This window comes from Lissotriton helveticus, chromosome 9 (assembly GCF_964261635.1).
Source record: "Lissotriton helveticus chromosome 9, aLisHel1.1, whole genome shotgun sequence".
Taxonomy (NCBI): domain Eukaryota; kingdom Metazoa; phylum Chordata; class Amphibia; order Caudata; family Salamandridae; genus Lissotriton; species Lissotriton helveticus.
Genome location: NC_136070.1, coordinates 254,914,575 through 254,934,815, shown reverse-complemented (window position 1 = coordinate 254,934,815; position 20,241 = coordinate 254,914,575). Strand labels below are relative to the sequence as shown.

General features: G+C 47.2%; 1 protein-coding gene across 6 annotated transcripts in view; it reads left to right on the top strand.

The window, feature by feature from the left end:
- AREL1 (apoptosis resistant E3 ubiquitin protein ligase 1) overlaps window positions 1-20,241 on the top strand; it is a 448,155-nt gene that overhangs the window by 91,440 nt on the left and 336,474 nt on the right. For all 6 annotated transcript variants that reach the window (XM_078659892.1, XM_078659889.1, XM_078659890.1 and 3 more), the window contains one exon: window positions 10,341-10,567. In XM_078659892.1, the coding sequence (XP_078516018.1) occupies window positions 10,341-10,567 (227 nt within the window). The remainder of the gene's footprint in view (window positions 1-10,340; window positions 10,568-20,241) is intronic.

The following is a 20,241-nucleotide window of genomic DNA, read 5'->3' as shown; positions in this document are numbered from 1 at the left end:
TTTTGGTAGCTCAGCCCCAACAGGGTTCATGGTTTCACAGTTTACCCCTTTGTCCCTGTGATGGCACCGCAAAACAATCTCTTGCTCATTTTATGTTTTTCTGCAGGTTTTATTGCCATCCCATATAGTCCTTTTTACTACCCATTTTGCGGTCTTTTGGGATTAGAAGTTATAATGCAAGCTACTCCCGTCTTTTACGATTAGAATCAAAACTTTGGTTTGCTATCGCTAGTTTTTTCTGTGGGGCTTTGAAAATCAGAATTTCTCAGAATTAAAATTGGCTAAACATAATTGAGGCATTTTTAATGCTGTGAATTTTGTATTGCACTTTAATTATGGACCCTTTTTAACTTTATCATGTATCTTTTATAACTGATTCCCTTTTATAAGTTTTGTGTGTGTAGCTCATTATAATACGTTTTGCTCAAGTGGTATATTTTTTGCTATTATGGTTTTACGTAGCTTCAAGTAAAACTGATTGATTGTTTTTTTTCATTGACATTTTTTATAATAGCAAACATACAAAACATTTTGGAGGTCTGTTGCTCCACATCCCCCCATGAAGTATTGTTGTGCAATTAACATGGTATAACTTTTCAAGCTTATTATCCAGCTTGTCTTGAAACATTCCTTATAAATCCAACAAAAGCACGTTATACATTGTGAATGCATTATACTGTTGGTATGTACAAAAATGTTTCCTGCTTACAGTGCTAGCGGCAAACACCTTAACCCCTTCGCTGCGGGGGTTATTCCCCCGCTGTGCTGGGGGGGAGGGGGGCGTGCACAGCGCCCGCATGCTGAGCTCGTCATGAGGCACGGCGCTCCTGTGCTCATGACGAGCTCAGCTCATCACAGGTGCATTGCCTCCTGTGGAACGCTCAGCACAGGAGGGGAATTCTCCCCGCACCTGAGCGTTCCACAGCTCATGACGAGCTGAGCTCGTCATGAGCACCGGAGCGCCGTGGCTCATGACGAGCTCAGCTCGTTATGAGCATCGAAGAGGTTAAAAAAAAATTACAGTCATGAGTTTTTTTACCTTCTAGCAGGTTGGGCAAGATGAAATCAGGTTAGGGATTTACCCCTGCTAGTACTTGTTATAGTGCGCTGAAGGGTTGTGCATCAGGTGTGTTTGGGTGGTCTGGTTCTGCCTGTTGGCGTGTGCAGGCCCACTCCAGAAAGGGGCCCCATATTACACGTGGCCGGGATGCTGAGGGCATCAGCTCCCAGAATGTTGATAACTGTTCCTGACTAAATGTTACATCGGCAATCCAGTCTTTCACAGTCGGGGACCCTCTCCTCCCCCAATGCAACTCTACGCTTGGCCAGTAATAACATAAGAGCGTGTAATTTCCGGAGTCCTTGTGGTGACTCCTTTACAAATCCCAATAGACCCAACAAGAGGTCTGGGTCATTGGCCGTGCCCAGTATGCCATGTATAATTTTAGAATCAAACATTTTAGTCTGTGGAAAGCATCATGATACACAGCCCAGCTGCCTACATCAACTTGCCGGCAGGGCGTAGCAACAAGAGTTAAAGACAGCGTCTGGGCCTACACCCCGGAGGGCGACCCCGCACTGCATCTCAAGCAAGAAACAAGCCCACCTGTGCAACTATCTCCACTCTTATTGGAAACAGACAAAATAATGCAAGAGGAAGAGAAGGAAAGAAACAAGAAAAACAAAACCAAAAAGAACAAAATGCCCCTCCCCCTGACGCCCCACCCCTATCCGCATCAGCTCTCTCCTTCGGCCCTTACCAACCAAATGCCCCAGGATCAACAGACAATCCTCAGTCCACTGTGGTGGCCCCCTTCGGCTCCAAAGGAATAAGTTGCAAGATCTGAAGATATTTCGGGCATGTCGCCTCTCGGAGATCTTTAGCAAGGATCTTCAAGAACGGACCCCAAAGCTTCGCATATTCAGATCCTTTCCCGTCCATGCCAAACGAAAGCCTTTCCATAGCTTAGATGTGCCAGAGCCTTTGGATCCAATCCCTGGTGTCAGGTAGCACTGGGGAGCCCCACTGCGCTAAGAGGACCTGCCTCGCCGCCAAGCAATCTGTCTGCCCCTCTGCGTGCGCAAGGTAAAGAACCTTGAGTGTGGGAGCCCCAGCAGAACATGTTCAGGCGCCCTCGGAAGTGTAATCTGAAACGCACAATCAAGCTCATCCAATACCAATTTCCAATTGCGCGCTCCAACTTCGGACAACGCCACAGCAGGAGTACCAGGGTCCCAGAGAGGCCACGTCCTCTCCAACAAAGGCCGGATTTCGCCCTATCCCGCTTCTTTATGCGCGCAGGGGTATAGTACCAGTAGGAAACAACCTTATATGCGGACTCAGTACCCTACGTGTTAGATGCTGTGTGGTGTACGCGATAATAAATGTGCTCCCACTCCTTAGTGGTCAGGGGACGCCCCAGCTCTGTTTCCCAGCGAACCTGCGCTTTCGTGCATGTCTTCTTAGGGTGGCGCATGATCGCTGCGTACAACTCTGAGACCAGCTTATGGTCCTCTTTCTTACAGACGAGCCATCGCTCGAATCTCGTCAAGGGCCGAGACATAGAGGACATATTGCTCGGTTGGGTCACCCAGTGTGCCACCTGCGCATGATAAAAAACATCCGATTCCAAAAGCGGAAAGAACTCGGTACGCAAGCGGGTAAAGGGAACCAAACCATCCAGATCGAAAAACGAGCGTACTCTTCAACAGCCCTCCTCCCTCCAGCGGTGGAAAACCGGGGACGCACACCCCGGCGGAAAGTCCGGGTTGTTTGACAATGAGAGTCATGGGGGAGGGGAAAGTAGTCCACCCCCTGCGCTGCGCCAACTGATCCCAGGCCTTCAAAGTCTGAGAAGTCACCGGAGAAGAGTAGAGCCCCCACGCCCTATGCTTGTGCGGCAGCCACAACTTACGCCAGATGTTGCACCCCGCCACAGTCTGATACATAAAGTTCCAATGCTTACTGGACAGGGGCCTATTCCATTCCGCAATATATCAGAGGCATGACGCCTGGTAATAAGCTGTCAAAAGGGGAAAACCTAACCCACCTGCCGCCTTGGGAGTAGTGACGAGGGACAACGCTTGCTGCGGGCGCCGATTATCCCATAAGAACCGATTAAGAAGTCCTTGCAGCTTCCGCAGGGTACCTGGCGGGGGGCTCAAGGGTAGCATTTGAAAAAGATAAAGGACTCTAGGGAGAATTGTCATCTTTACTGCCGCCAGCCGGCCGTACCAGGCCAGTTTAAGACGGGACCAATCCGAGAGGGCCTTGGCTATGTGCTCTACGAGCAGACCATAATTGAGAGACGTCGTTTTAGCGATAGTGGGGGCCAGTCTGATGCCTAGATAGGGAATGTCAGAATGCACCCACTGAAAGTCGAAGTCTTTCTGCAGGTCCTGCACCTCCGCGCAGGGGACCGAAACATTCAAGATTTGGGACTTGGAGAAGTTTACTCTAAAGCCCGCAGCTCTTTGAAAGGCGCGCAACTCCGCCGACAATCCCCGCAGGGAAGAATAAGGCTGGGTCAAGGAAAGGATAACATCATCCGCATATAAGCTAATCTGGTGGGTATCCGCGCCAAATTTGATTCCGGCTATATCGACATTAGAACGTATACGCTGGGCAAACGGCTCCATATAGAGCGCAAAAAGCAGCGGGGAGAGGGGGCATCCCTGCCTCGTTCCCCTTGTTATGTCCAACAGTGTCCTGGGGTGACCGCCGCTTCCTAGTGGCCGCACCCAAACTATGGAATACTCTTCCTCAAAACATCAGGACGAGTTCCTCACTCCACCAGTTCCAAAAACTTTTAAAGACATGGCTGTTTAACCAATGAGACTTTAGTTATGAGTAGGAAACAGATGAATTGTTAGCGCCGAGACGCCTGTGGGTATTCGCCGCACTCTACAAATGTAACCTGCCACTCCCTCTCCGTCCGTGCCCTCCCCTTTGTATAGAGCTTGGTAAAACTGCTGAAAGGCGTCCACAATAGCCGCATCATTCGTCTGTTCAACCGCTACAGAGTCCCTGATAGATGAGATAGCTGTCTGTCGGGCGCCGCCCGCAATCTATGCGCAAGCATCTTCCCACCCTTGTCCCCACTGAGGTAAAACTTGTGACGCAAGCGCAGCAAAGCATGGGAGGCCCTGTCGAGGTCTAAATGCTTGAGCATGCGTCGCTTCGTTTCCAACTCCCTCCAAACCCTCGCTGCCCCAGTCCTTTTGTGAATCGCCTCCAAGCCACAACCTCCTTTTCCAATTCGGCACGTTTCTCCTTCTGCAGCCGAGAATAGGCCGCCGCAAGCGCTATGAACTCACCCCGAGCCACTAATTTTATGGCCTCCCATACCGATGCGAGGGGTGTCCCTTCAATGTCATTCTCGGACAAATAATGAATAACAGTCTCCCGCACTTTGTGGATGACCGAGTCCGAATGGAGCATAGAATCTCGTAGACGGCAGCCCAACGGTGTCGGCCTGTCACCACAAGACGTGAGCATCACTAAGATAAGCGCATGATCCGACAAGGAGCGCGGAGTAATGTTGGCAGCCGACAAATGAGGCAGCAGTGAAGATGTGGCAAGAAAATGATATAGGCGGGCGTACGTTTTATGAGCTGCAGAATAATAGGTGTAATCTCGCACCTGGGGGTGATGCTCCAGCCAAACATCATGCAAACCCCCATCAATCAACCACTGCATTCCTCCCTGCGACATTTCCCCCTCCTGGTAGGACCTCTGCTCAGACCGATCCATTCCCTTGTCCATTACAAGATTTAAATCGCCACCCACCAGGATCAGGGCATCCGGGGCGCCAATGCCTGCGAGAAGGCCGCCTGCAAGAAGGGTTCCTGTCTCACGTTCGGCGCATAGATGGACCCTATCGTGAGCTGCTTCTCCCCCCAAAGGACGGGAACAGCCAGGAATCTACCTTTGATGTCTACCACCTGGGAAATAACTTTACAGTGCGCCCTAGCACTAAAGAGAATGGCTACCCCATGCTTCTTGGCCGGCCCTGAAGACCACAATTGCAACGGGAAGCGTCTGACCGCCATGTGCTTGACATCCTTGGACAGGAGGTGCGTCTCCTGCAGTAGGCATACCCCACCATCCGCGTTCTCTAACAAGGAGAGGGCAGCTGCATGCTTAACTGGACTATTCAAGCCCCGCACATTCAAGCTCTCAACTTTCAAACTCCTACCAGACATAGCTAGGGCAGATAGGAAGAGCCAGAGCCACAGCAATCCCCAGGTCCCCCGAGCAGGCGCCCCAATCTGAAGGATCCCCGGACCTCCCCCCCCCCCCGAAAGCTGATGCGAAGCCCCCCCGACCACTCCCCACCCCCAACAGTCCCCCCCCCAACCCATCCCAAAGAAAACTCCTAGAAAAAAGGCAAACAGATTAGACAAAATACAGTCTGTCAAATAGGCCCCAAAGGCTGGGGAACATGGCACCTCCAACATCCATCTCCAGCTCCTGATACAGGACACTCCCGCAGCCCGGAACATAGGAGCTGTACAACACAGTGGTGAAAAAACGGTCCCCCTCCGGCGCCCAAGTAGGCCCATCTAGTGCCTAGCTGCAAAGCGTCAAGAGACCTCACATGATTCAGTGACCGATGCCACGGAGAGCCCCTCTCTCCAGAAAACTCGCTGATAGGTCCGGTTTGGCAGAGGAAGGCGACCTCCTGATGCGCTGCCACTCCCCTGAGCGCCGCCGCCGCCGGACAGGCGATCCCCGGTCTCCGGTCGCAGGGGCTGGCCTCTCCAGGCCCAGAAGCTTGAACGCTGACTCCAGTGAGCGCACCTGGACCAACTTGCCGTTCAACTTAAAGATAAGTCAAAAGGGGTGGCCCCACGAATAAGGAATACCCTGGTCCCGCAGATGGCTGGTGATTGGTTTAAACTCCCTACGCTTAGCCAGGGTGGAGGCCGCTAAATCCTGGAAGAGGACAGGTTGGTGGCCCCTGAATTGTATGCGATTAAGGTCACGTGCCTTCCTGAGGATCCTTTCTTTGAGTTGAAAATCATGAACGCACACTAGGATGTCCAGGGGAGGGGCCTTAGCTCCACGCGGCAAGCCCACTCGATGCACCAGATCCATTTGAATGTCCATGTCCCCTTCTTCCTCACCCAGGACCTGAAGGAAAAGGGCGCGGACATACCCCCGTAGATCATCTTCCTCACCTTTCCAAGGGACCGCCCGGATTCTGACATTGTTCCGCCGGGACCTATTCTCCAGGTCCTCAACATGAGCTTGGAGGTCCAGATTCTGCTCCGTTAGGCGGAGTACGTCCTGCTGGAGACGCTGAATATCCTCTGCAGTGTCAAAGTCGTGCTCCTTCAGAGTCGCCACCCGTTCCCCAACTGCGCCGACATCCCGCCGTACCTCTCGCAAGTCCGAGGTAAGCTGCGAACGAAGCTCCTGAATGTCATCCTTGATGGCGGCGAACATGTCCAGCATGAAGGCTTTGGTTGCTGGTGCATCACCGTCCCCAGATCCCTGGGGTTTATCCTTGGGCGGAGAAGTGGATTGCCCCCCCACTCTCTGCGAAAGCTCCTTGAGGGGTTTATCCTTGCGGTTCCTGGCTGCCGCCATGACAGCTTCCACAGCGCTGCACCGCAGGGACGCAGCAGCTAGGCTGAACGGACGCCAATATCTGGAGGATAACGCCTAGGCCCATGATCAACCCCGCCAGCACCTCCACTCCCAGGGTACCCAGCACACAGACACCAGGAGAAGAGCAGCGAACCAAGGCGGCACCCCCCGCAGGTCCCCGAAGGAACGACAAGCGGGCCCCACGCACTCAATCAGCCCTCCAGGGCCCGTGGTTCTCGGGGCAGCCCGGGCCAGCTAGCGCACCCTCCCCAGGGCCCCTCTCCAGGGCCCGTCGCAGTCACAGTCGCAGTCCCCTCCGTGCAGGAGCAGTCAGCTTGAAGGCTCAGCCAGCGCTCCCACCTCCAAAGTGCCGGTCAATGAGAGTCACGGTAGCAGGGCAGCCACACCTCCGCAGGGCTTCTGCTGTAATGGGTCACCCCCCGCCGATACGCGGGCCGATGCGCAAGCCAGCTACCCCCCACTCCTCTGGTGGAGCAATGCCCAATATCCCAAGCAGCAATGAGGGCGACGAGGCCACCACCCCAGGCAGCAGCAGTGGCAGGCAGTCCTCTAAGCAATGGCCCGTGCTCCTCAATGGCCGAGGGCCGCGGCCATAGATCCGAGGCAGGGCAATAGCGCCGAGCTCCCCCTCTCGTAGTGCACACCAGCACCCTCCAGGAGCTCCGCGAGCCACCTCCGCTGCGGGAGCGCAACAGCAGTCCTGGCCCGACCCCTGCCCAGCGCTTCTCAGGTCCCTGCACCGTACTGCTCGGCCACCCTTGCGCACGCCGCCCCTGCTCACGCCGTCCGCCAATGCGCGGACCGAGACGCAGATCGTCAGCCGCCTCACCTGCCTTGCATAGCACCCCGGCAACACTGCGAGGCCCGAATCTGAGCCCAGGTGCCCTCCTCCGCCGGCCGCGCCGTCACTTGCTGGGGGCTCTCCGCCACTCATCCGCAGGCCCAGGCCGCCCGACGCACAAAATGGCGGCCCGGGGACAACTCTGCTGCTGCCTCCCGTCGTTCACCTCCGCCCGCCGGCACCACTCTTGGGTCCTTGCCTCTCCAGGGGGTGTCGGAGCCCCCAGCTCCAGTTAGCGCAGCCACTCTGGTCTCGGACTACCGAAGGTAGGCAGGGTCCCCCTCCGTCAGCACCACGCTTCCCGCCGGGCCGCAGCAAGGCCGGGACTGGATGGGACCAAGCAATGGCTATCAGCATCACACGCCTGAGAAAGAGGCTCCTCACCGGTGCCGAAGGTCTCCAGGCAGCATCCGCTATCTCGTACCCTCGTAGATGGGCACCCAGAGGGCTGATAATTAAGGCTCGAAACTACCTGCGCCGGAGGGACAGGAGAGGACGTCCTACTTCGCCGCCATCTTGGCCACGCCCCCTGTCATGTATAATTTTAAAAACGGAAGTCCAAAAGTCAGCTAGTTTGGGGCAGAGCCATACCATGTGCGAAAATGTTGCTGGAGCGAATCCACATCTCCAGCAGCCGGCAACATCCCTAAGTCCCAAAAACTGATTGATAATTCGTCGGACTCTTTGCCGGACTGACATCCCAAATAACTTGGCGGACACTTTGTGACTTTTCATGGACTATTTAGAGGTTTTAGTTTTCTTAGGTATGTCTTATTCACATGGTATCTTATTGAAACGAAATGCTGTAAAAATTATTTAATTTTATTTTACGCTTTTGCTATGTGACCTGTATTTTATTGTGTTTGTTAATATTTATCTTGTTTACTTTTAGGGTTCCTTTGAACCAAATAAAGATACATGAGTGATTGACTGAAGCAGGAAACATGACACAAAAAAACCAACATCAATTTATAACAAAAGAGTGTATTATTAACTTAATTTAGACACCAAATTGATAAAAGTCTATCAAGGGAAACTAGAGATATGATTTTTCAAAGGGAATTACATTTTTTTGGCAAAGTTGCCGTAAATCATTGTAATCTGTTCATCAGTTTCTAGCCAAGTGGCTAGTGCAGCTACATCTCATAACTTGGTTGGACCACAACCTGGTGAAGGTTGGTCACAGGGACCATTCGGGGCCACGGGGAGAGTTCTCTGTTGCTTCCAGCAGTCTTGGGGTCCTCACTGTCTTTTTCTCCTTCAACGTGGCCCAGCCAAGATGTGGTCCCGATGCTGGGGATGCAGGATGCTGAGATGCTGAAGACCTAGAAGACTTGGAAAAGATGCTGTAAGTCTTTCAGGTGACACCCTAGGGTCCATAAACCTAACCTCTTTCTGATGCCCTTCAAACCTAATGAATTGTCAAGTTGAAAGCCCTTCCACTTATTTTAGGCACTGTGGTCTTGTTTGGGGATCACAGGATTTTGCAGTTTTAGGGATTGTCCCTGTTGCTAAAGTATTGGAATGCTGTTTGGAGATCACCTCCAAACACACAGAATGGTCAAGATCAGATGTCAGTCAACCTCTTTAGCTATTGAGATTTTCTTGGGGAATCTCCCCATGCATAGAATGGTTTAGATTAGTGAGGAATTTCCAGGATATTAAGGTGCCCTTGTGGATCGCCTCCACTATGGTAGAATGTTCTATATCTATTTGCATCGTTTTCCTAGGTATCAAGGTCTTTTGTGAGGTCAGTACTATTGTCCCATTAAAAGGTATTTTGGCTTTTGAACTTGATCGCTCTCTCCAATAAAATGCTGCGTAGAAGGGATTGCCCCCTCTCTGTCCTCCATAAGGTATTGTGATTTTCATTGTGGATTCCCCACTCCGCCCAAGTCATGAATTTTGTTAGACTTGCTCAGTTACATCTGTTTTAGTGGCATTATTTTCCTGTGCTTTCCATATTCCTCCCTCCAAACCCAGGCCAAGAAAAAAAAACTCTTGTTAAGGATAGTGTCATACCTTTCCAATTCATGGTTTGTGGTAAGGTTGGGATTATTTCACAGCATTAAAAGCAGATAATGAATTAAAACAAGAGACTAGGATCATCCCGCTTAGCCACATGTTCTTATATTCTGGACTAATTTCTACTGGAGTTTCATATGAAGGTGAAAATAGTGTTACCCTTGCTTCATTGCTCTCTGTAAAAACACATTCTTCCTGTCTTCAAAAAATCACTAAGGCAGTAATTATTTCTCTTCATGTAGCCCCTTTCCATGTTATGACTGCTTATGACCATTAGAAATTATTTTCTTGTAGCAGTTGTTGAAACTAAATCCATTTAGCCATTCATTCTCTGTTCTGTGTGTGACTGAACAGGTTCATATTCTTGCATGATCAGTTTAATCACTTGTAAATACTTCTCCTGCGAACACCATATTCTCTGACTGCTTTTCTTTAAAGGAAACATGCCAACCTGAAAACTTTCGGGTTTTCCTCTACTTAGGGCTTGGTAAGCTCAGAATGGGTATTGCTGAGTTTCAGTGGCAGTGCCTGCTGTTGCTTTGAATTGTTATTATAGCACCCTGTTAGCCACGAGAACGTCTGGATCTGCACTTTGTTTTGGCACAATGAGGCTCTACTGGCTGCATTTAGAGAGTATTAGTATAACACTCATACTGACAGTTACTGTTCTCATTGTGGGACTGGGGATTTCAGACATTGCACTTGAAAACCAAAATGTTGCCTGCAACAGTGCTTGCCCCCCTTGGTCAGATGGTCAAGTGAGCCCACTGTTTCTTGTAGTTCACTGTAGCCGCATATATTAGTTCCCCAAGGAGTTCTCTATATCCCTGGTAATATACATATTTTTCTTTGTCTCAGGTGGGGTCACTGTATCTGTGGTAGCCTTCTTGTTCACCATTAAGTTCCTGCTAGAGCTTGCCGCACGTGTAGTCAGCTTTCTCCAACATGAGGACCGGGAGCGCCGAGGGGAACGCACCATCTATGACTACGTGCGGGGGAACTATCTCGACCCTCGGTCCTGCAAAGTCTCCTGGGATTGGAAGGAACCTTGTGAAGTGGGGCACACCATGGCATTCAGAGTACACGTAAGAAACCCTTTGAATATGTTCCTCTGCAACTCTCACACCGTGTATATACCCAACTGTACATCTTACTTCCCTTTCATCACTCACTTGTCATTAGTTTTTTTAAGTGTTTTAATTGTAAACGAGCATTAAACCGACAGTGGTGATGACAGCACAAGGGCTGCATGGTTAGTTGTAGCTGTTGAAATTTCAAAAAGGGGGGTTACTCTAAGGGCAGCTAAGTTCTGTCATGACCGGTTAATCTCCAGCAGTGGTGAATTGAACATACTCAGTATTTACTCTGAACCGTCTAGCTGTAAATGCTGCAAGGTGTTCATGTGGATGTCACCCAGAAAATCGTAATAATAATAGGTGTATATATCGTATTTTTAGAGGTAAGGTTATACTTAAAGTAGCTAAAAACAATAGGTTCTGAATGTGCACTCACTAAATAGACACTCATTACGTGATAACCAAGTCTGAACCTCCACCTTGGAAAATCTTTGAAAAATTGTAGCAAAATGACTATTTTTAGCTGATTTTGTCTTAAAACTGACAAAACATCCTTGGGTATTAGAAGTGATTCAATATGCCTGAGTATTTAAAAAATATGTATAAATAGCATTTTCCATCACTTCTATAATCTTTTTCCTCCCATGTTTCCATAAATTTTATCCAAGCCGATTGTCAGTGTTACTTTGTTATTAAAAATCATCTGGAAGGGGACATATTGCAAAAATTAAGTAATTCAGGTATCGAAGCCTGTCATCGGCCTGTGGGAGACCAACCACATGCAAATGTTCAGCTCAGTTCCTAGCAATGCATCTGTTCAGCGCAGATGGGAAGGGTCTACTGAACGTTCAAACGTTGTTCAAGCCACTGGGCATGTGTTGTCAACATTCATCCAACTTTAGAGTCAAAAGCAGTAAAAACCTTCTACCCTGCCTTTCATGTGTTTTTTAATAGCCCTGTTTTTTCCATCGATTGTGCTTGGCAATCATTTGATCCTACCGAAAGTGTTCATATCATTGTGGTTTATGTTGACATCAGAGCTGTGTTACCACCTTTTCAATCCCAGGTTATGAGATGAACACAGGCTTTTTTGCCTGTACCCCTTTTGTGAAACCGCATACTGGCTCTCTCCCTGTTATAGACTAGCCTTGCTTGTTGTCAGAGGTACGTTTTATGTAGGTGAATGTTCTATTGTGGCCTAATGAATGGTGGGACTATTTGGACACTGATGATGGCTGCACCTGGTTTTCTGTGGGGTCCATTTTGTGGGGTCATGGAGCAGTCTGGTTACTTGGCAGCATACGATGCGAGTACTGTCATTTACGACAGGTGTCAATGGACTACATTACCTATGAACACAAATTTGATAGTCAAGTCACTTCTGTCTTTCAGTATAGTGAGGAGGAGCAATCCATGCTTACTTCAGGAGGTGCAGAGGTTGTAAACTCAGATTCAGTATGACACAGTAGTGTCACTAACTAAAAAATCTGGTTTTGTCAGTGCTTTGTTTTCGAAATAAATAAATGTACTTTATTTAACCATTTAGTAAAGAGTTCAGTTAAAAGTAATAAGCTAAAAAATCAAAAAGTTTGAGCACCTTATGAGGCATGAAACAATTCCATAAGCCTTCATATCTCCTTGTCTCACTAGATTTTTGTTAATATGATCTCTTTTTGGACAGTTGTCTTCTGCATGGCTTTGTAACGCTATACTGCCCGGCCTTTCTACCTTTTCAGTCTGGTCCCAATGCAGCTCCCATGAGTGATGCGAGCCCAGTGAGTGTACCAGTGATTTGTTTCTCTACTAGATATGGCACTCTGATCTCGGGCGGCACCCAACATTTACCTCTTTTGTGATGATGGCTAGTGTCCAAGCTTTGTAGGCTGCATTTGGCCTGAAAAAGGTGGCAGTTTAATTCTTAGTCGGAGGCACATACCTTTTTACCTGTACCTCTGTGTGGGATCACCTACTAACCGCCACGTGTGTGCTTATTTGTTTTGCATTGGGCCACTGATGTCTATCTCACACATTGAAATCTGCCTTTAAATATTTTCTGTTGCCCTTAACAAAACCACTTGTCTATCTTTTCGAAAACCTGCATTCCTTTGGAGATGGACCCCATTTCTGGAGCCATTCCACATTTCAACTAGTCTGAACCGGTCTCAGACGAGGTATCAGGGCGTTTGATTTGGGCATTAAGAGATCATGCTAAGACCATCTCCTTCCTGGATTGGAGGGAACTACTAGAAATGTCAGTAATTCAGATCATATATTTAGTCAGAGGAGTGAAAGATAATTACTGGCTCAGTTTCACATTAAGTTGTTCAACATTTTATCTCATCACCAGGGGAGAACAATACAGAAGATCCCAGAGTGAGATTGTTGTTGTGCCATAACTCTCCCTCAAAATATGATCTGAGACTTTTAGATCTACTGAGTCACCTTTCTTCTAGACGTATGGAGTGATATAGGAACTTAGCTGCCTACATTCAAAGCTGGAATGACCTGATCCTTCGACGATATCCAATGCTCAGCTGGCTGGAGAGACCTGCATCAAGGACATCTGGATAGAATAAGACTACCCAGCATATACAAAGTCAACCCTGCAAGCTGCCCAGGGACCAGCAATACCCTTCATGCTGTTGAGCTGCTCCAATGCCTTATAAAAGCGAGAGACTACATCTTCACATACCCTCCCAACTTTACTTGGATCTTTAGTTGTTCCTTGGGAAGCTATGGAAATCTTGACCTCAGTTCCTAGCTTGAGCCATTAGCAGGAGGATGTTGCCCTTATTCTGGAATCATTTGAATTATTTTCCTAGCTTAATCAGATCAGTTAATATTGCTGTTCAAAGCCACAGTCAAGACAGTTTCTCAAGGCTAGTAGCTCACTGGTCACTGATCTTGCTGGTGCCTCCTGTGAGTGTTCCCTGACTGTTGATGGAGTCCCTCCTGCTCCAACGGAAAATCTGTACTGTGATCGATGAGTTTTGAGATACTGACCACTTAAGGGAAATCTCAGGAGAATGGCAAGTTAGCTCAGTGGCTACTGAAGTTTAGGACTGTGGCCATGCACTGTGCCATTGGTGACTAAGCAATTCAGTCACACTTGAACACCACCTTTAAAACTTCTAGGATGCATCTAACAGAGTGCATTTCTGAGCACATTCATTTTTACTTTGGCATCTGCAGTCAGTCCATTTTGAGGATTTTATACTTTGTTTTGAACACTCCAAAGTATCCTTGACTCAAAGGCTTCCAAGAGAAGCCAAGAACATCTAATTGATCCCCCATAGGATACCACTGAGCACGGGGCTCTGTAATATACTACTTTCTACCACTTAGAGCTAAGGAGACACAATAGTATTTGGGGTTGGTCCTCTGGCCCAGAAGGTGCATACAGATCTGGGTTTACAGTGTAGAATTGTGCTTACCTATCAATAGTCCCTTTCTTTTAAAAAAAAATTAAAAAACATCTAGACATTGAAAGTATTCTCTATTATTGTATTTCTAACTGCACACCCTCTACCTCCTTGACTGTTGGGCCCTGTTACCCTGAGAGAGTCAGAGTGAAGTGGTTAAAGCGAGCTAACAAATTCTACATTCTCCCACTGTCCTGGGGTGATATCCCAGTGATCCAGATCTGGTTAGGGATACTCACTCCACTGACTGAATCTGTTTTCTAATACTCCCCAAGAGTTGAGCCATACATTTGCATTGCGACTAACAGGTTTACTGGCTCACCAGTCCGATAACCTCTGGTAATAAACCATACCCACCACAGATCTCGTCCATGTACAGTCTAAGGCCACTATCTGATCTGGCAGTGTCAGGTCAAACTATCTATAGGTTTTGAGCTTACCCACATTTAAGACGTTATGAATAGTAACCCTACATCTCATATTGAAGGTGAACACAGATATGTTTCATTGCTGGAAATAGTTAATATCATAATTTTAAAACCATATCTTGATTTTGTTTTACCCTGAAGGGCATTGTCTATTCCTAAATCTACTGACACCCATGCCAGTTATTAATACTTTGCTCCTTTTATTGTTTAGCTAGTGGCCGGACTTCACATCAAATCAGCCCATAACAATAAGGCAACACAGAAATTGCAGGAAAATGCCATTTTAAGCATATCATTCATTTTCAAGGCTTAGCCATTTGGCATAAAACTACAGTAGAGAAAGAGGCCTACCAAAAGCAACAGGCAACATCACAGGGTAGATTGACTTTCGGACAAAACAAAAACAACATTTTATTATTTTTTCCCTCATAGTTTTCATTTCCTAGGCTGACTCCAAGAAGGGCTGATACTCTGGGCACAGGCCTCTTTTGTACATGCACACACCATGCATCCTAGAATCCCACCAATTGGAAAGCTAGTATCCAACGAAACAAATAAAAAGCTTCATGTGTAGCAGAGACATTCTAAGGGTCTTGAAGAAGCAATAAATGTACGAGACCAGGAGCACACTCTAGCTCAAACTAAAAATGGCCTGATATTTAACAGAGTCTACAAGCGGAATGTGTGTATTCACATGCCCAACTTCCCATCCTAAGTGTATCTGTTTGTGGTGCATGAGAGGGCGTTGAGTCATCTTTTTTACATATCCCACAACTCCCATGCATCTATAATGACTGCCATTTCTGACGGGAGTTTGACATAAACACTCATACACATAGGAACACACACCTTATATCAAGGAAGCCAGTGGTCGTCACAAGATGGAGGACGAACATGGCCTCACTTTTGGGGAAGATGAAATAGACCGGATACTGAATGACATCAGTCCTTTTGAAGGTTTGAGCAATCCAGAAACCGGTCCAAACATTAACGAGTGGAATGAACTAATTAATCTGAGACGGAACCAAATAAAAGCGGCCCTGCATGGCCTCTTCATGAAGGAATATCTCAGAAACAAGATGGCACCTCCAGGGCTGATTGTCAAAAACGAACCTTTGATTTTTCAAAATGACCTTATTTTTAAAAAGGAGTGGTCTTTGATCTCCTGGCATTGCTCTAGAGACTGGCTAGTCTTGATAATAAAAACAGCAGCCAGGATTACCCAAGAACTAAAGATTGAGATTACCAAAATTGAAGTCCAACTGAATACATACATTTCACCAGCTGACCTGAAAGCAAGACTGGATGAACTCAATCAGCAAATGACTGATTTTGAGTATACACTAAAACAAAGCAAAACCAACAAACTGAACAAGGACAAAGCTAAATTTACACCAGAAGGGGCATACCCATACACCAAAGCTGATTATGTTTCTAAAAACACGAACAGTGACATTGATAGCGATGGTTCGGACACTGGCTCCTCCGGGTCCAACTCTAGTGGGACCAAAGGGTACAAACAACGGCGTGGGGGTTGGAGACAAAGAAGACAGCAATTCCCCAGGCAAAGTGGGTGGAGAGGTTACCAGCATCAACCACAACCCCAGTATCCCCCATACCCACCACAATTCCCGCCTTTCTCTTTTTGTCCACCAGTTACAGGTCCCAACTACCAACAATGGAACCCAGAATACAACGAGGGTTTCTATGATCAGCAGCCTTTTTTAGGCACTCGCCCCGGAACACGGGGAAGAAACAGGAAAGGCAACAACGTAGCCTGGGAAGATCAACAGGATCCGAACAACTCCAGGACAACGATGAGTATGACAGGATCCCTTCCGAATCACCCATCCACCAGCAAGAGGGGAACTTAGTGGTGAATCTGACCCCCTGGCCTCTCACGGAGATCCAAGAAAGGGTACTGAATAAGGGACTTGGTTTTGTGCCCACGCACAAACCAGACATCTTCAGATTGAATATGGAGATGAAGGAATTTGTGAGGAAGCTGAAGTTACAGGCCTTTTTCCAAGATAAACCACCCAAACAGGGAGTAACAGATACAGGACTACGACCCAAGTCCACCTTCACCCCCCCTGACTCCCTTTTGCCCATTGAAATACTAACTTTTGAGAAGGCGATTATGACAGAGGTTAACCAAATCAACCTATTAACAACCAAGGTTTTTCACAATACCATCAAACAGGAGCAACAAGCCATAAGAGAATTAGCTGACAATGACAAAATAATCATAAAACCCGCTGATAAGGGCGGGGCCATTGTGGTTCAAACAACAGAGGCATATGACACCGAATGTCTGAGATTGCTATCCGATAGACGAAATTACACAGTCTTACAGGAAGACCCTACCGAGAGACTACGCACCAGAATAGGAGGCATGATCGAAGAAGGGCTTGCGCATGATTGGTTGAGCAGAGATGAGGCTAATTTCTTGAAACAACCTACGCCACGCATCCCCTACTTTTATTGCATCCCCAAGATTCATAAAAACATGACCAATCCACCGGGAAGACCTATTGTGTCGGGGATCGGTTCTATTCTAGAACCCCTCTCTAAGTTTGCGGACGCCTTTTTACGCCCCCTGGTCCAATCTACAACGACTTATCTGAAAGACACCAAATCCGTCCTACAACTATTAGATAGCAGAGATTTTGACCCTTCCACACAACTCCTTATGAGCTTAGACGTGGAGAGTCTGTACACGAGCTTGCGACATGATGAAACACTCCAAATCATTGAAGAGGTACTATTTACTACTCCTTGGAAATACCAAACACCGAGGGGTGTGGTTCTTGAGTGTATCTCTTTGGCATTACAACATAATTTTTTCCAGTTTAAACAGACTCTCTACTTACAAAGCCATGGTACCAGCATGGGCAGTACTTTTGCTCCTAGCCTGGCCGGGTTATACGTCTATCACTTGGAGGCTAATAAGATACTGCATCCAGACAACCCATACAGGGGCAAAATAGACACTTGGAAGAGGTATATAGATGACGTTTTTGTCATCTGGAACGGGGACCACAGGTCAGCAATGGATTTCCTAACATGGCTGAATAATCAAAATGCTTATCTCAAATTCACCAGCACTGTTTCTGCCCAATCGATGGTCTTTCTTGACCTAAATGTCTATACTGAAGGAGGTAAACTAAAAAGTACCACCCATTTTAAACCCACAGCAAGAAACTGTCTTTTAAGATATGACAGTTTCCATCCTAGACATTTAAGAGAGAACCTGCCATATGGCCAATTTTTACGACTGAGGCGTAATTGCACTGAATTGACCGAGTACAAGTCCCAGGCCAGTGACCTCAAGAAAAAACTGCTGCAAAGACAGTATCCAGAAAAGACGATCAACAAAGCGATGAAGAGGGCAAGAAACAATCATAGGGAAGCCCTTTTGGAAGACAGACAAAGGGAGACTAGTGATAACAAAAGACCCATTTGTGTCACCACCTACAGCACTGTGTCAAATGAGGTGTCTAAAATTATAAATAAACACTGGTCTATCTTAAATTGTGGCACCCTACACCTGGAAAAGCCTATGCACGCCCATCGCCGAGGACGGAACCTGAAAGACATCCTGGTACATACCAGACCAAAAATGAATACTGATACAAGGACGAACCCAGCTGGGATCCAGGGCCTTTTCCCTTGTGGAAATTGTAGTAGTTGTCACCTAACAGAAAGGAGCAAGACTCTCACGTTTAATAACGGCACGACCTGGGAGCAACGACATTTCACTAACTGTAACTCTAAAAACGTGGTCTATTTGATAACCTGCCCTTGCAGTTTGGAATACGTGGGAATGACCATCAGAGAAGTGAAGACGAGAATGAGTGAACATAAAAGCAATATCAGGTGCAAAAAGAGTACTACAAAGATGGCAACGCATTATTTGGCAGAACAGCATTGTGTCAATGACCTGAGGTGGACAATCATTGAATCACTACCATCTGATAAGGGTTTGTTCCAAAAGGAACAAAGATGGGTGTTCCGTCTGGGCACACATATTCATGGGCTTAATGATGATGTTCCATGGTCACAACTTTCTGACTAGAGGCAAAAACCTGTCTCAGTCATAGTGAGAGCCTGATACCCACATCTATTACTTATGAGATTATGTTCACTTTACCTCACAATGATCCCATTTGGATACTACTGTCACTGCAAATGAAGCAACTGTTATTTTAATTAGGGTTAACGGAGGCTTAATGTAGATAGTTTAATGTGGTAACCCTCCCTAATTAATTTAACAATGGCCTTTACCAAGACCCCATTGGAAGAATTGTCAATGCTATGACACATTTTTAATTATAAGTAACTATGGTAGTAGAATATAGTGACCCGCATTTTTTGTTTCATTATGGCCCTCTTTCCAACTCGAACAGATAGCGAGTATCAAATGGGACTTTGTAGCACTACGCGGTTGCAGTCGGCAAGCGGTAGCGAGCGCACGAGAAGGAGCGCGTGGGACATGCAGCCGCGCATGCGTGGTCTAGCAGTGTCTCCATAACCAAGCATGCGCACTCACGTCGCACAGACGGATCATGCACGAGTTCGTCATGCTAAACGGTGACGCCCATGGAATGAATAGAACTTCCCTCTCCGATTGATAATACCTAGATCAGGTGTGTGGGACCGCAATACCGGGATTAAAGTGAGCGGAATACCCATATTTGGTCACATTATGGCTCGAGCGTAATTGGTCATTTGGGAAAAATCAATTGGGGTAACATGGTATAAATACCACCCACAGCCAAACTCGTATCCATCATTCGAGCGGTGCTGCGTGTGGGGAAAAATGGCGAACACTCGTCCCCGGTCTGTGAGTATTTGGGAAAGGACACTTTGGTATTTCTCTTCTATTACAAGTGAGTAAGAACGGATTATCAATTCCTCAACCCACCTCTCATTCTCACTCTTTGTATCTCTCCACCTAGATTGCACAAAGTAGCAATCAACCCCCAGACGCCCGTGTGAGCTCATGAAGCAAGCAAACCATATTTATGAAGTATGACCTACATTTCCCTGATATATTATACAATCTTGTGTGTTCTATGTAGTGTATGTTGTGTTAGTCCTTTCTTTTACAGGGCCAATTGTGGTATATGGTTGGTTCCAGGTGATTGCACCTGTTGAACTACCCACCAGTTGGGTGACCATTTTTGTTTTTCTTTTTCAGGTCATGCAACTGCATGTATCCTGAGCCAAAAACCGCTGTAGGCACATTATAGCCTTTTTATCACTTAAAAATTATCACTTTTTGTTAAATAACACTTAATTTTTGAGTTGCTAAATAGAAAAACGTGAGTAAGGTGGGGAAGAGTTGCTCCCGTCCTGAAGAAGGAGCGTTTGCTCCGAAACATGTCGACGCACACAAGAGGTACTGTTCATTAACACAACAGAGATTACCTCACACTTCACTTCTTTTAACAGTGCCAGCCCGGGGTTTTGAATAAATTTTTCTTTTTCCTACGAGCCAGGTACTTTTTAACCAGTCACAACCACCACTCACATTATTTACTTTATCACGTGCACCACACACACCACACATAGCCATTTGTCAGTGCTCCCGCGTAGTCGTAGGTCGTAGCACGCCGCATCCCGTTAGAGGGGTGCGAAGACCCCGATGATGAAGCATGACACCAAGGGGCCTTTTGGTGTGTGAGGGGTATTTTAACAAACACTGATTGTTCCCTTATCCTTTGGGACACACGTCTCCTCTGGTAGGATTCCTTTTGTTTATACATGTTAGTTTGTGGAGTGAGAATCCTACTCATTTACTCTACCTCCCTTCTTTGTTAACTTTGTG